The sequence below is a fragment of the Sminthopsis crassicaudata genome, chromosome 2, assembly GCF_048593235.1.
Source record: "Sminthopsis crassicaudata isolate SCR6 chromosome 2, ASM4859323v1, whole genome shotgun sequence".
Classification (NCBI taxonomy): Eukaryota; Metazoa; Chordata; class Mammalia; order Dasyuromorphia; family Dasyuridae; genus Sminthopsis; species Sminthopsis crassicaudata.
In genome coordinates this window covers 543366127-543382054 of record NC_133618.1, presented here as the reverse complement: position 1 = coordinate 543382054, position 15928 = coordinate 543366127, and the positions used below count along the sequence as shown (strand labels likewise).

Below are 15928 nucleotides of genomic sequence, written 5' to 3'. Positions count from 1 at the left end.
TCTAAACTCAATTTCAAAAGATGTCATGTTTATTATCATCATTATTCTTATTTGAAATTGAATTTTTACTGAGCCACCTTCAAGTACATAAAAACTTTGAACAATAGTAGAACAGGTCAGAAGGAACCATCCATATTTTCTAACTAGAATCCTCTACTAACCAAAGGCATCCATTTAGAACATAACTAGATGGAGTTAGTCTAGTCATGTCACAGAGCAGTATATTAGCCCATGAGACAAAAACCTTACTCTAGCCTCATTAATGCCATATTCATTCCTTCAATAAACAATTATTTAGCACTTAGTATGTGCCAGACATAAACTAGATATTCGAAATACAAAAATAAAAAGAAAGTAGTTATTGCTTTCATAGAGAATACATTCTGGGGTGAAGGGGAAAGAATAATATACACAATTTTAATATACACAAAATAAAATATATGCAAAATGAATACAAAGTATGTGTATTGGAGGAAGAGAATTAGCACTTGAGAGGATCAAGATGGACCTTATGTGAGAAGTAACTCTGGAGCCACCTTGTTTCAAGAAGCTAAAAATTCTAAGGGCAGAGATTCCAAGGGAGTATGTTCCAGACATTAGGGACAGCCTGTAGAGATCTTCAGATAGGATATGGAATTTAATATTTGGAGAATAAGACATAAGCCTGTTCAGTTGTAACATTGATGACATAAAAGATAATAATAGGCAATGAGAAATATGAGAGTTATATTTTGCAGCATTTTAAAAACTAAAGAAGTTCATATTTTATTCTAGAAGTAAGAGGGAGTTAGTGATACTTCTTGAACAGAGGAGTAACATAGATGTGTTTTTAGAAATGTCAATTTGGTAGCTATGGAAAGAATGACTTCGAAAGGAGAGAGACTTTTTTTTTAAGTACTGTCTGCATTTTTTTCTTTTTAAAAAATTTGGGTTTTTTATTTTTCACATTCTTTTTTTTTAAAGAATATACACATAAATTCATTTTTTACATACTTCCATATGAGTCATGTTGGGAAAGAAAAATCAGAACAAAAGGAGAAAACCACCAAAAAAAAAAAAAAAAAAAAAAAAAGGAAAAAACAAAATGAAAATAGTTTTGTGTTGTTCCATATTTAGTCTTCACTATTCTTTCTCTGGACGTGGTTGGCATTTTCCATCCAAAGTTTATTGGAATTGCCTTGGATCACTGAATTTCTGAGAAGAGCCAAATCTATCACAGCTGATCATTACACAGTCTTTTTGTTGCTATGTATTTTCCTCATTCTGCTTACTTTACTCAGAATCAATTCATTTCACATTGTTTTTTAAGAATTTTGAATTCTGAGGTAGATCGAAAACTGAGAAAGAAAATTATAGACCAATCTCCTTAATGAATATTGATGCTAAAATCTTAAATAAGATATTAGCAGAAAGACTTCAGAAAATCATCTCCAAGATAATACACTATGATCAAGTAGGATTTATCCCAGGAATGCAGGGCTGGTTTAATATTAGGAAAACTATTAATATAATTGACCATATTAATAATCAAACTAATAAGAACCATATGATCATCTCAATAGATGCAGAAAAAGCATTTGACAAAATCCAACATCCATTCCTACTAAAAACTCTTGAGAGTATAGGAATAAATGGACTATTCCTTAGAATAATCAGGAGCATATATTTAAGATCTTCAGTAAGCATAATATGCAATAGAAATAAACTGCAACCTTTCCCAGTAAGATCAGGAGTGAAACAAGGTTGCCCACTATCACCATTACTATTCAATATAGTACTAGAAACGCTAGCCTCGGCAATAAGAGCCGAGAAAGAGATTCAAGGAATTAGAGTAGGAAATGAGGAAATTAAACTATCACTTTTTGCAGATGACATGATGGTATACTTAGAGAACCCCCAAGACTCTGCTAAAAAGCTACTAGAAATAATTCAAAATTTCAGCAAAGTGGCAGGATACAAAATAAATCCACATAAATCCTCGGCATTTTTATATATCACTAACAAAATGCAACAGCAAGAGATACAAAGAGAAATTCCATTCCAAACAAATGTTGAGAGTATAAAGTATTTGGGAATCCATCTACCAAAGAAAAGTCAGGAATTATATGAGAAAAATTACAAAACACTTGCCACAAAAATAAAATCAGATTTAAATAACTGGAAAGACATTCAGTGCTCTTGGATAGGCCGAGCGAATATAATAAAGATGACAATACTCCCCAAACTAATCTATTTATTTAGTGCTATACCAATCAGACTCCCAAGAAACTATTTCAATGACCTAGAAAAAATAACAACAAAATTCATATGGAAGAATAAAAGGTCGAGAATTGCAAGGGAACTAATGAAAAAAAACTCAGAGGAAGGTGGTCTAAGTGTACCTGATCTGAAGCTATATTATATAGCAGCAGTCACCAAAACCATTTGGTATTGGCTAAGAAATAGACCGGTAGATCAGTGGAACAGATTAGATACAAAGGACAAAAAAGGGTACATATATAGCAACCTAATCTTTGACAAACCCAAAGATTCCAACATTAGGGGTAAAAATTCATTATTCGGAAAAAACTGTTGGGAAAACTGGAAATTAGTATGGCAGAAATTAGATATGGATCCACACTTAACACCATATACCAAGATAAGATCAAAATGGGTCCATGATTTAGGCATAAAGAGGGAGATAATAAATAGATTAGAGGAACAGAGGATAATCTACCTCTCAGACTTGTGGAGGAGGAAGGAATTTATGACCAGAGGAGAACTAGAGATCATTATTGATCACAAAATAGAAGATTTTGATTACATCAAACTAAAAAGTTTCTGTACAAATAATACTAATGCAAACAAGATTAGAAGGGAAGTAACAAATTGGGAAAATATTTTTAAAAACAAAGGTTCTGACAAAGGTCTCATTTCCAAAATATATGGAGAACTGACCCTAATTTATAAGAAACCGAACCATTCTCCAATTGATAAATGGTCAAAGGATATGAACAGACAATTCTCAGAGGAAGAAATTGAAACTATATCCACTCACATGAAAGAGTGTTCCAAATCACTACTGATCAGAGAAATGCAAATTAAGACCACTCTGAGATACCACTACACACCTGTCAGATTGGCTAAGATGACAGGAATAAATAACGATAAATGTTGGAGGGGCTGTGGGAAAACTGGGACACTGATACATTGCTGGTGGAGTTGTGAAAGAATCCAGCCATTCTGGAGAGCAATCTGGAATTATGCCCAAAAAGTTATCAAACTGTACATACCCTTTGACCCAGCAGCGCTACTACTGGGATTATATCCCAAAGAAATACTAAAGAGCGGAAAGAGACATATATGTGCCAAAATGTTTGTGGCAGCTCTTTTTGTTGTAGCTAGAAACTGGAAGATGAATGGATGTCCATCAATTGGAGAATGGTTGGGTAAATTGTGGTATATGAAGGTTATGGAATATTATTGCTCTGTAAGAAATGACCAGCAGGAGGAATACAGAGAGGCCTGGAGAGACTTAAATCAACTGATGCTGAGTGAAATGAGCAGAACCAGAAGATCACTGTACACTTCAACAACAATGCTGTATGAGGATGTATTCTGATGGAAGTGGAAATCTTCAACATAAAGAAGAGCCAACTCACTTCCAGTTGATCAATGATGGACAGAAATAACTACACCCAGAGAAGTAACACTGGGAAGTGAATGTAAATTGTTAGCACTAATATCTGTCTGCCCAGGTTGCATGTACCTTCGGATTCTAATGTTTATTGTGCAACAAGAAAATGATATTCACACACATGTATTGTACCTAGACTATATTGTAACACATGTAAAATGTATGGGATTGCCTGTCATCGGGGGGAGGGAATAGAGGGAGGGGGGGATAATTTGGAAAAATGAATACAAGGGATAATATTATAAAAAATATATATATAATAAAAAATTAAAAAAAAAAAAGAATTTTGAATTCTGAATTCTTCCTCCCTTCAGTCCCTTCCCCACCTATCGAGAAGACAAGTAATATTATATCAATTAAATATGTGAACTCATATAGAACATATTTCCATATTAGCCACATTGCAGAAAAATGCAAGAAAAAATTTAAAAAGTGAAACAAATTATACTTCAATCTACACTCAAAGTTCATCAGTTCTCTCTCTTGAAGGAGATATTTTTCATCAGAGGTCCTTTGGAATTATCTTGAATTAAAGTTGTCTTTAAAAAATAATGTACTTTAATGATAATATTATATAAATTAATACTAAATACAATGTTCTCTTAGATCTATTCACATTTCTTTGGTTTTTTTTTTTTTTTTTTTTTTTTTTTGAGTCTGGGGTTAAGTGACTTGCCCAGGGTCACACAGCTAGGAAGTGTTAAGTGTCTGAGAACGGATTTGAACTCAGGTCCTCCTGAATTCAAGGCTGGTGCTCTATCCACTGGGCCACCTAGCTGCCCCTCTCCCAGTCGAATATCATTACAATATTACTGTTACTATGTATAATGTTCTTCTGGTTCTCTTCACTTTAATTTGCATCAAGTTATATAAATAGTCCCAGGTTTTTTCTGAAACCATCTTATATATTATCTCTTATTGCACAATAATGATGTTATATTAATAATAATGTGATGCTATTCCATCACAGTCATAGCACACCTTATACAGCCATTCTGAAACCGATAGCATCTCCTTATCCGATTCTTTGCTACTACAAAAAGAGAGCTGCTATAAATATTTTTGTACATATTTTTTTCCCTTTTCTTTTCTCTCTTTGAGATACAAATGCTTTTTGAGTATAGTTCCAAATTTTTTATCCATATTGGTTGGAACAGTTCCCAAATCCACCAATAGTATATGTGTCCCTATTTCTCCATATCTGAGAAAGGGAGAGATTTTAATCAAGGAAAATATTTATGGGTTTATTGCAAAAAAAAACAAGCAAGAAATGATGAAAGCCTAACTTAGGATGGTAGGTATGTGAGTAGAAAAAAAGGAATAGATGAGATATTGTGAGGGAAGGAGTGAACTGATTTGTGAACTGATTGGATATGGGGGGTAAAGGGAGCAAAAGAGAATGAAGAGTTTAGTTTGATTCTGAAATTGTGAACTTGATTGACTCTAACCATTGTGGTGTCTTTGACAGAAATTAGTATGAGTAGGAGGCAGATAATGAATTCTGTAATTTTTAAAACCTATTGGAAATAGATATCACATGATCCAAGACCACTCTAAAGGACTTATGATTTTAAAAATGCTATCCCCATTAAAAATGCTTCCCCATTGGGAAAAAATGAATTGTGTCTTAATACAGATTGAAGCATACTTTTTTTAAACTTTATTTTTTTATCTAGGTTTTCTTTTACAACATGACTAATATGGAAATACTTTTGTATAACAACACATGTACAACCTATTATCGAATTGCTTGTCTTTTCAATAAGGGGGGGGGGGGGCAAGAGGAAGGGAGAGAATTTGGAATTCAAAGTTTTAAAAATGAATGTTGAAAATTGTTTTTGTGAGAGAAAAATTAAATACTAAATAAATTCAGAAAGAAAAAAGAAATGGTCATTACAAATTCACCATATAGTACCAGATAAAAGTATCCAGTTATAATCAACAGAGCTAACTATTTTCTTAATATGAAAATAGTATAGGATCCAATCTTTGAACCTCATCTGTTAATGTCCATAATTTTATAATCAGTAATGTCACTTTTTCACATACAGAAAAATATGATGATTATGGGCATATTTGCTGGTACTTGACCTCTTAGTCAACAAGTGGTTGACTTGTTGTCTCCACAACAATACCTGAGGATAAAAAGAAAATCATGAAGCAGTTCCTGCTCTCTAGGAGCTCACAATCTAATTTTACAATATGTAAACAATTTTACAATATGTATACACATACACACACACACACACACACACACACACACACACACACACACATATATATATATAAAATTTTAACATATGTAACATATACTGGATTGCTTGCCATTTGGGGGAAAAGGTGGGGAGAAGGGAAAAATCTGAAACACAAGACTATGCAAAGGTCAATGTTGAAAAATTATCCATGCATATGTTTTGAAAATAAAAAAGTTTTAAAAATAAAACAAAAAACAATTAAGATATATACTGGATAAACTGGAAATAATCCACAGAGGGAAGACACCAGCTATATAAGGGGGAATCCGGAAAGGTTTCTAGTAGAAGATAGAATTTATTTTTTTAAACAGGAAAAAAATCTCCCTTGCTATTTCTCTATGAATTTTTTTAAACCCTCATATGCGATGATGTTCACAAGACACAGCATTAAAAGCTGCAAGGTACAAAAATCATGCGTCTTTTTGACGCAGAGAAAGTTTTGGGCTTCATTTCATAAGGATAATTAATAAACTATATTCTAAATATTATTGCTCTGTAAGAAAAGAACAACAAGATGATTTCAGAGAGGCCTGGAGAGACTTACAAGAACTGATGCTAAGTGAAATAAATGAGCAGAATCAGGAGATCATTATACACAGCACCAAGACTACCCGATGATCAATTCTGATGGATGTGGCTTGTTGATGTTTGCTTGCATTTTGTTATCCTCCTCAGGTTTTTTTTTTCTTTCTAGATCCGATTTTTCTTGTGCAGATAATTGTATAAATATGTATACGTATATTGGATTTAACATATATTTTAACATATTTAACATGTATTGGACTACCTACCATCTAGGGGAGGAGGTGAGGGGAAAGGAGGGGAAATTTTGGAACAGAAGGTTTTGCAAGGGTCATTGTTGAAAAATTACCTATGCATATATTTTGTTTGCTTTAATAAAAAATAATACCAAAATAAACTATATTCCAAGAGCATATAATGATCTTTGATAAGCTTTAGAGGCAATAATGCAATTCAAAATAACAAATAAAGAAATTTGCCTTGCTTTTCTAGAATCTGAAGTTCATCCTCCAGATATTCCTTTAGAGACAGGAACTAATTTCCATCAGGCCTAACTCCCAACTTTGTAAAAAGCACAGGAGAAAGAAAACTCCTTTGTTGTTGCCAGATCGTGTTATAGCTTGTTCTGTGTAACAAAGAACCGTAAGTATTGTTTTATCTCACATTCCAAAGAAATAGTGGACAATCAACTGTCTCACTTTAATTACATATTCATCGTTATTCTTTATTTATTTAAATCTCTGGACTGTTTACTTCAGGGGGATTCAATCTTACCGCAAGGACAATGAAACACTTCAGATCCTAATTTAAATGGTCTCAAGAAAAGCCATTTTTGGAGAGCACACATTGATAATGCTATTCATATCTATTCTGACAGAGTAGTTATTTCTCAGTAATAAAAGTTCCAACATATTGAGATCAAAACAAGATCTCTTGGGCTATTTCCATTTGACAGTTTTCCTTTACCGGGCCATATCTCCTTTTACGTACATTGCCAAGAAATCATAGAAATATTCCTAGAAAGTTAGAGTTTGCACACAGAAACTCCAAACTACAGAGCCAAGGAAGAGCACTAGAGTATTTAGAGTTGTACTTTGTAGTTTGAGCTCCTGAGCTAATGCATTTTATTAACAGAGAATTCATTGTTTGGTCTCACAGATCTTTGCTGTTCCCTTTATAGCTAGGATGTAAATGAGAGACAATCTCATCAGTTTTAAGAGTGAAAATGACTAACTCCAGGAACCTTGCTCAGAATACTGTCAACTCATCTAGCTGATAATCAATGATTTATGACCAGGTGATACTGAGACTATATTCCACTCCCACCACCCCATTACCTCCAATTCCAGCTTTAGATATAACAGATTCAGATCCCAAATATACAGTAAATAAGTCATTCCAAAAGTTCCTATAACTTAAAACTAAGACTTGTATAAATTCTGTATATGTTTGGGGTGAACAAGGAAATAGAAAAGGATCATTTCAAACTTTAGGATAAAGTCCAAATTCCTTAATATGAAATTTAAAGTCATCATAATCTGAATTAAATCTACCTCTTCAACCTTTTCTCCCAATACTCCCATAGAGAATCTTCCCTGTACCAGGCAAGTCAAGTCCACAGGCCTTTATTAAGCACCTACTATGTACTAGGAACACCTAGGTGAGGCAATGAAAGTCAGAATCCATCTTCTTGGGTTCAAATCTCATTTCAGACACTTACCTATGTGACCCTAGGAATGTCACTTAACTCTGTTTTGCCATTGTAAAATGAGCTGGAAAAGGAACTGGCACTCCAGAATCTCTGCCAAGAAAACCCCAATTACAATAAAAAAAGAATCAGGTACAATTGGGAAAAAAAAAAAAAAAAAGACTGAATAATAATGTGCCAGGAATGTTGCTAAGTGTTGGAGATTAAAAAAAAAAAAAAAATGGGGGAAAACCCAATTTCTGCTCTTAAGGATGTCACAGTCTAACAGGAGGAGAAATGTGCAAAAAACTAGATACAAACAAACATATATCCTTATATATATAGGATAAATTGGAAGTCATTTCAAAGGGAAGGTACTAGAATTAAGGATGACAGGAAAAGTGGATTGAGTATGAGGAAATTTATCTGAGACTGAAAGGAAGCTGGGGGGCAAAGATGAGGGCACATATGGGTGCACAGAGTTGGAAGATAGAGCAGGGAGAAAAAGAGAAAGACCTATTTATCATCCCCTAAATGTTTCTTGCCTGTTCCCACTTTTGGTATTTGTTTCTGCCATTCCCCCTGTTCAGAATTCCCCTCCTCCATCATCTCTACCTAACTCTTCCTTATCTTTCAAGGCAAGTTCAAACATATCTTCCTTGGGAAGGTTTTTTTCTTCTTTTTATGCTCCCCAGGCCACAATAATAACAGCTAGTATTTATATATCTCTTAAAAGATTTGCAAGCTATTCCATATGTTATTTAAGTTCTATATGCTATGACTATTGTTGACTTAGTCATTGTTTTATTCACCAAAAATGTGTTGGTACATACAGTACACACCAAAGTGTTGGAGAGGAAAAAAAAAAAAAATTTCTCTGACCTCAAGAACTTTATTGTCCTGTAGTCATAATTTATGTTGTGAAATATTTTTTTAGAGGTGCACCTTTTTCATGAAATTCTATAATATCAGGCACATCTTCATCAATGTACATTGATTTTTCCTTTTTTTTTTTTAATTTGAATGTAGGGACTTGCATTTTAATTTATGTTTTGTTATACTAATTTTTAAAATATTTTATGTACTCTTTATGTTTCATTTTTATTGTTATTACTTATGTACATAATATATCTTCCTATTAGGTAATAAATCATACAAAAGTAGGATGGGGTGTCTTATTTTATGTAACCCCCAGATCTTAGCAAAGTGATCTGCACAAGTTTGAATGAAATAAATTAGACTGAAACAGATTTTCCAGGCAAATTGTAAATTCCTTGAGGACAGAAACCATATTTTATTTCTTTGTATCCCTAATGTGTCAAGCAACATACATAATGGATGTACTAATCAGAGTTTATTGACTGATTGCTAACAATGAGAAGGCATTCCTAGATCCAGTTTTAGGAGGGGTTTAGGGGATAACTTAATCCAATTCTCTAATTTTATATATAAAAAAATTATTCAAGATTCAATTGCTCATACATTTCAAAATTGATTTGAGATGTACTAGTCCAACAGAGACAGCTAGATAATTCATTATGCCTGGAGTCAGAAAGACCTGAGTTCAATCCAACTTCAGACACTTATTAGTTGTGTGAACCTGGACAAGTCAATTGACCTCTATTTGCCTCAATCCACAGGAGAAGAAATTGGCAGACCACTCCTATATCTCTACCAAGAAAATCCCAAGGACAATTTTGGCATACCATAGTTCACAAAGAGTCCAACATGACTGAACAACAATCCAATACCTTAATTTTATAGATGAGGAAATTGAGTGAAGTGAAGGAGTTTAGCCAATGTCACACAAATGTAAGTGACAGAGTTGATATTTAAGTCCAAGTCCCCTGATGTCAAATTCAACCCTTTTTGCTGTGCCAGGACAGCATCATCTGGTAAATTTTTCCCATAAGGCCCCATTAAAATATAGAAGAATGTTTTTGGTCATTAGTTTTCTATTGGGCTGTCAGGTTAATGAAAGAAACCTGATAAAATTCTGACCAGGAAACCTGATCATTCTCTGAAGGGTTTACAAGTTGTTTGGCATTTCTAATCTACTCAGATACTGTCCAGGGAATATTCAGTATCTCTTGTAGTACAGGTTGTGAATTATTCTATAGGGACTCTTAACAAGACCCTTCTCTAACTTAGCCACAACTACTTTCAACCTCAGCCAGGATCTCCAGGGCAGCCCCCTTTTCCTCCTCTTACACTGAAGCATAGGAAAAAATTTCACTCTTCCCCCTGGGGAGGTATAAAATTAACAATAATGAATGAAGAGGGGAAATACCCCATGTTTACTAACACCATCGCTCTACTTTGACACAGATCTCACTGTGCAGGTTGCAATGTTATACTTCTCCACGTTATACCTTGTGGGCAAAATGCGTTATCTTGGATTACATTTATCCCATTTTTTAAGCCAAGTGGCTCCTGGATGCCTAAAAAGGAAAGATGCTGACTTCTTAAATTACACCCCTATAGTCATATGCCACTTCCTCTTAGTTGCTTGCAAAATTAGGCAAGTCGGATTATAGATTCCTAACCCTATAGATTTCCAAACATCGTCTGAGTTTTAGCTCATCCCAGATGCAGTAATAGAATACCAATTTCTCCGAGGACCTAAAGAAGGGGGAAAATAAATTTTAAGGAACTCAAAGATTTTCTTAACTCCTAGGATTGGGGGCGGGAGGTAGGGGGAACTACATAGTTTGGTTTCGAGAAAGAGACATTCCCTTTGCAGTACCAGGTACACCGTAGAAGTTTCCCCCTCCCCCTCGGCTCTGGGTGTGGGGAGAAACGAATGCCAGGAGCCTCAACTAAACAAAGTCAGGACTGGAAAATTGGGTGTGCAAGTGTGTACGCCTAGTGCCTAAACTCAATAATTCCTAACTTCTTTTCCCACTCTGAGTCCTTTTTCCTAATTCCCTCCAGAGAATAATTGCTGCGGGAGGGGCGTGAAGTAGAGACCATGGCTGCCCACAAGACGAGTTCGATCGCATAGGACTTCATCCTCAATTCGAACTCAAGCTCTCCCCGGGGCCGGAGCCAGGGAAGTCCAGAATCCTCTCTTGGGTCCCTTTTCCCCTGGCCGGGGAGAGAGCAGGTTTGGAAATAGGAACGCAAACCAAAGCTCCGCCGCCCCCACTCCTCCGGGCCCCATATATAGTCATTTCCACCGTCAAATGGCAGGCGGCAGCGAATAAGCAAGCAGCCCCTGAGGGCGGAGAGGGGAGGGAGAAGGGGAAGGGATCAGGAGGAGGGAGGGGAAGGGAAAAGGGGGAAGGGGAAAAAAAAACTTTTCCAAAAAAGTATTGGCTGTCTAGAGGAATGCGGTCGCCCCCTTGGGAAAGTACATATCTGAGAGCAGCTGGCGGCTCAGCGCTCCCACTCCGGCTCGGCTGCCTGTCCCAGCACAGACCTGCCTCCTCCTCCTCGTCCTCCTCCTCCTCCTCCTTCAGCCCCAGCCCCCTTGGTGCTGCCGCACCTCCTCCTCCTCGGCTGCTCCCTAGCTCCGGCTCAGTCCCCGGCTCCAGCTCCTTCCGTGCGCTGTCCCTACCCCAGGCCCTTACCACACCGCCACCATGGATGCCATCAAGAAGAAGATGCAGATGCTGAAGCTGGACAAGGAGAATGCCTTGGACCGGGCTGAGCAAGCGGAGGCCGATAAGAAGGCGGCGGAGGACCGCAGCAAGCAGGTCTGCAGTTATCCTTCGTTCTCCCTCCTCCCCATCATCGCTTCTTCCCCTTCACCCCAGCCCTAGTGACTCCGGTGGCAGCTGCCTCAGCCCACTTGCTCTGGGACCCGAGTCCTACTGACCCCTCCACTTCACCCCTGTCACCCCTCTAGTCTCTCAGGGAGTCATCCCGGGACAGTTAGACTTCGCATGGGGAGACAAAAAGCAAGCCCGGCACACTTCTTAGTTCCCTAGTTGAACTCTTCCCTACTACCTCCATCTCTCGCGTTCTTAGAACAGTCCAAGTGCTGAAGGAAATTGATGTTCAGCCTTGGAAACACCTTTGCATTTTAAACTGAGGCACTGGGGATGGTATAAGAGTTTAACAACCCGAGGGAGACGGATGGTGGGAGAGGAGAAAGTCGGGGACTAGACTCTTAAAAGTTCTACTGAACTTGAAGATGTAATTATTAAGCTAGCATGAAGTAGTTGGAGTTTGGTGCGCTTTCTTTTCGTAATGTCTTGGTTTATTTTGGTTTTTAAATTTGTATTTGATTTATTTATTTTTAACCCCAGCAGTGGGTGGGTGGATTGTTTTCAAAGGGGAAAGGTGAGATAGAATGAGAAAGACAGCCTAACAGGGAGAAGGGAGCATTGAGACTACGAAAGAATTCTCTAGCCATTTGAGGGGGAAAGGAAGAGATCCCAGTGCCCGAAAAATGTGACTTCCGCAGGTCAGGGATCCTTGTAAGCCGGGAGAGAATAGAGAAACAGAAAACTGTAGCTCCCCACAGTTTGTCCTGTCCACACACACACCGCGTACATCCCATCCTTCTAACTTCAGAATACTCAACCTCCCAACCCACCCCCCCGACGCGGGCAATGGCATATCAGCCTAGAAGCTGAAGCCAACTCTGTCGCCTGTGTGTGTGTGTCTTTGTGTATCTCTACATTCCCATCCTCCTCAACCGCGCTCCCCGCTCCCGGCGTCCCCAGCTCGAGGAAGACATTTCGGCTAAAGAGAAGCTGCTGCGCGTGGCGGAGGATGAGCGGGACCGGGTGCTGGAGGAGCTGCATAAGGCGGAGGACAGCCTCCTCACGGCAGATGAAACAGCCGCCAAGGTACCGGAGGCCGGGCACCTAGCGCAAAAGTATCTAACTTTCTCTCTTTCTCTCTCCCCTTCCCTGTCCCTCTTCTTCTCTTTCTGTCTTTGGCCTTCCTCTGTTTCTGTGCACCCACATCTCTCCCGTGCGCGAACACGCTGCCTGCTGCACTCCCCCCCCCTCCGTCCCACGACCCTCCCGCCCTCCCCCACCGCCCATCTCCCAGCTGGAGGACGAGCTGGTCTCCCTGCAAAAGAAGCTGAAGGGCACTGAAGATGAGCTGGACAAGTATTCTGAGGCCCTCAAAGACGCCCAAGAGAAATTGGAGCTGGCGGAGAAAAAGGCGACAGATGTAAGTGTCACACACATACCACTACCACCCCCAGCTGCTCTCTCCTTCTCTCAGAGCTCCAGGTCACATCTCTGTACCAACTGCCCAGCACCCCCATGGTGCCACTGGGTGTGGGGAGAAAGGAAAACACTTTACCTACTCTTGGCTGGGTATCTACACACCCACCTCACCACTGGCATAGCTCACTGGATGCTGCCTCCTACTTGCTGGTGCACATGTTCATTTTATTTCATCATTCTTTTCTCTCTCTATTTTCTGTCTTTTGGGGGGAAGGGGAAAAATGAGTGGAAAACAAGACAGCTTAAGGCTGCTTCTGAGGCATACAGCCCTACTGGTGGAAATTATAGTTTACATATTCAGGCTTTGTATACAGAAGACTGTGCTTTCCTGGACTTTCTGCCTTTTTATTTTGAGGGTCTAGGACACAGATCTTTAAAATGTAGGACTGGGAATGCTTAAAACCAGTGCTTTACTTTAAAAAGACGAAATGACTACAGCTTTGGATTAGGAAGTTTGCTTCTAGACTTTCCATGGAAGAGACACTTGATGCCAGTGATCCAGCCTAAGAAAGCTATAGCTCTCTACCCAAGGAGCAGCTAGGAAGATGATACTTGCTTGGGTCTGCAGTCTGTAGGAGTTAGATCCAGAAAGTAAGCTGGAAGTTATATATAGCTCAGTACTTTATATGGTATAGTGTGTGATCTGCACCCCTGCTCCCTCCTTACTCCAACCCCCCAGCCCCACCTGTCAGCCTTCTGACAAACATCACATAGTTTTATGTGTGTAATGAACAGTTAACATCTCAAAGCTCAGATTAGTTTGCCTTCAGATCCCTCTAATATTACTGTACATTACAATTCCACATAAGTGATGCTTCCTCTTTCTTGTGAAATCAAGTCCAAGCATTGGACTTCCAAAAGATTGATTTTCCTTTCAATTAGTTCATTTCCCAAGATAGATGCCTAATTAGGAAAGTAATTTTTAGGATGTGGATTAATTAAGAAAATACTTACAATGTTAATAATGATTTCCTGTATTTATGATTGAGGAAAATTGCTTTTTAAGTTGACCGTTGACTAGAAAAGCAGATTTTTGTGTGCCAGAGAACAGAAATATAAGATGGTCCATCATGGCAAAGCAGAATTTTAGACTGCTTTAAAATGAAAAGCCTATTTAGAAAAAAAAAAAAAAATTCAGGGCTATGCTTTTTCAAATGGAAAATCCTTGAACAAAGGCAAATTCTCAACTATAAAAAAAATTTTTTTTTCAATTATTGGGAGAGAAGGGGGTTGACTGTCCTAGCTGGATCATAAGAATTAAGCTTTATACTATCCAGTTTTAGAAAGTGAACCTGAAAAAGTATGTGTCTGTGACTGTATGAATGTAATATGGATCAGATGTCTTTCTCTGTATATGGCTAAAGGGATGCAGGCATGTCTAACCCCAGATTCTCCAGCAGGACGTTTATTTAACTTGTTCAAAAGAGCCGCTGATAGATGAAGGGGAGATATTCCTTATAAGGAAAAGAATGTGGAGTATTTGGAAACAGCTCAGCTAGAGTGAAGGCAGGAGAGGGAGAAAAATGCTACTTGAGTTCTTAAGAGGAAAAAAGATAATTGTTGTAACTGCTGTGTGCTGACTGCCATGCCCCTTTATTAAAAAGCCTCATTTAAAGGAGCTGTGGAATGAGGTGGGGCAGGAGTTGAGCAGATGAGATTTTAAGTCAGCTGGGGAATGGGGGGGACAAAAGGGGAAAAGACACACAGGGATGGCTCTTGAGACTCAATTCATTTTCTCCCAGGAAAAACTGTTTGCTGCTAAAGTGTATTAATTTATATCCCTTAATCTTTTAGTGTTATTTTTAAACTAAATAAGGAGGTGGGGGATTAAAATATTTTGTCAAGAAATGATAGAATGTGAGAACTGGAAGGGACTTTGAAAAGTCACCCAATTGAACACCTCAACCCTCCCCTCCAATTTTATAGATGAGATTGAAGCCCATATAATATTTTAACATTTACAATTAGATATATATTATCTCAATTTTTCCATTCAACAATCCTATGAGGAAAGTGCCATTATTATTCTGATTTTTAGATTAGTATACAAGGGTTGAGAGAGTGATTTTTTTTAATGTTACTGAGTTAATTACGATAGTGTTAAATTTAAAGTGATTTACTCACTAGAGAAAATCATCTTAAGACTCAGAGGAAAGGGACAAATGTCCTTAGAGAAATAAATTAACTATTTAAGTAACATACAGCACTTATAAATCTTCAAAAAGTTCCTTTTCTTCTCCTCTGTATTACCTAAACTCCTCTTCCATCCTTCAATCCCAAAAAAGAATTCACAATGAAGGAGGTCTGAGTACTCTGTGTGAGTTTAGGGGAGGAGTTGGAGTCTTCACAAATAGAGCTGATGAATAGTATAGAACAAAGTGAGAAATGAGGCCTACGTGGTGTGAAATTCCCGGGCCCTGTTTCCTTTGTCAGGCCTGCAGAATCTCCAGAAGCTTTATTGAAAATGATTTAGAAAAGCAGTATAATTAAGTCTTCTTACCTCCATCATCCTGTGCTCTACTTCATTCATACTTGTTGGGTTTTTTATTGGTAGATTTCTATCCCCACTCCCAAGTTTTCTTTTCCTTTCACAGTG

The 15928-nt window shown here is 37.8% G+C and overlaps 1 protein-coding gene across 16 annotated transcripts in view; it reads left to right on the top strand.

Moving 5' to 3' along the window:
* Positions 1–11326: 11326 nt before the first annotated feature.
* TPM1 (tropomyosin 1) overlaps positions 11327–15928 on the top strand; it is a 30301-nt gene continuing 25699 nt past the window's right edge. For 7 of the 16 annotated variants that reach the window (XM_074294907.1, XM_074294909.1, XM_074294900.1 and 4 more), the window contains exons 1-2: positions 11485–11838; positions 12814–12939. In XM_074294907.1, coding sequence (XP_074151008.1) covers positions 11725–11838; positions 12814–12939 — 240 coding nt within the window. In that variant the 5' untranslated portion in view covers positions 11485–11724. Of the gene's footprint in view, positions 11839–12813; positions 12940–13147; positions 13274–15928 lie in introns of all 16 variants that reach the window. The other 9 variants (XM_074294904.1, XM_074294905.1, XM_074294898.1 and 6 more) reach the window with 2 other exon arrangements.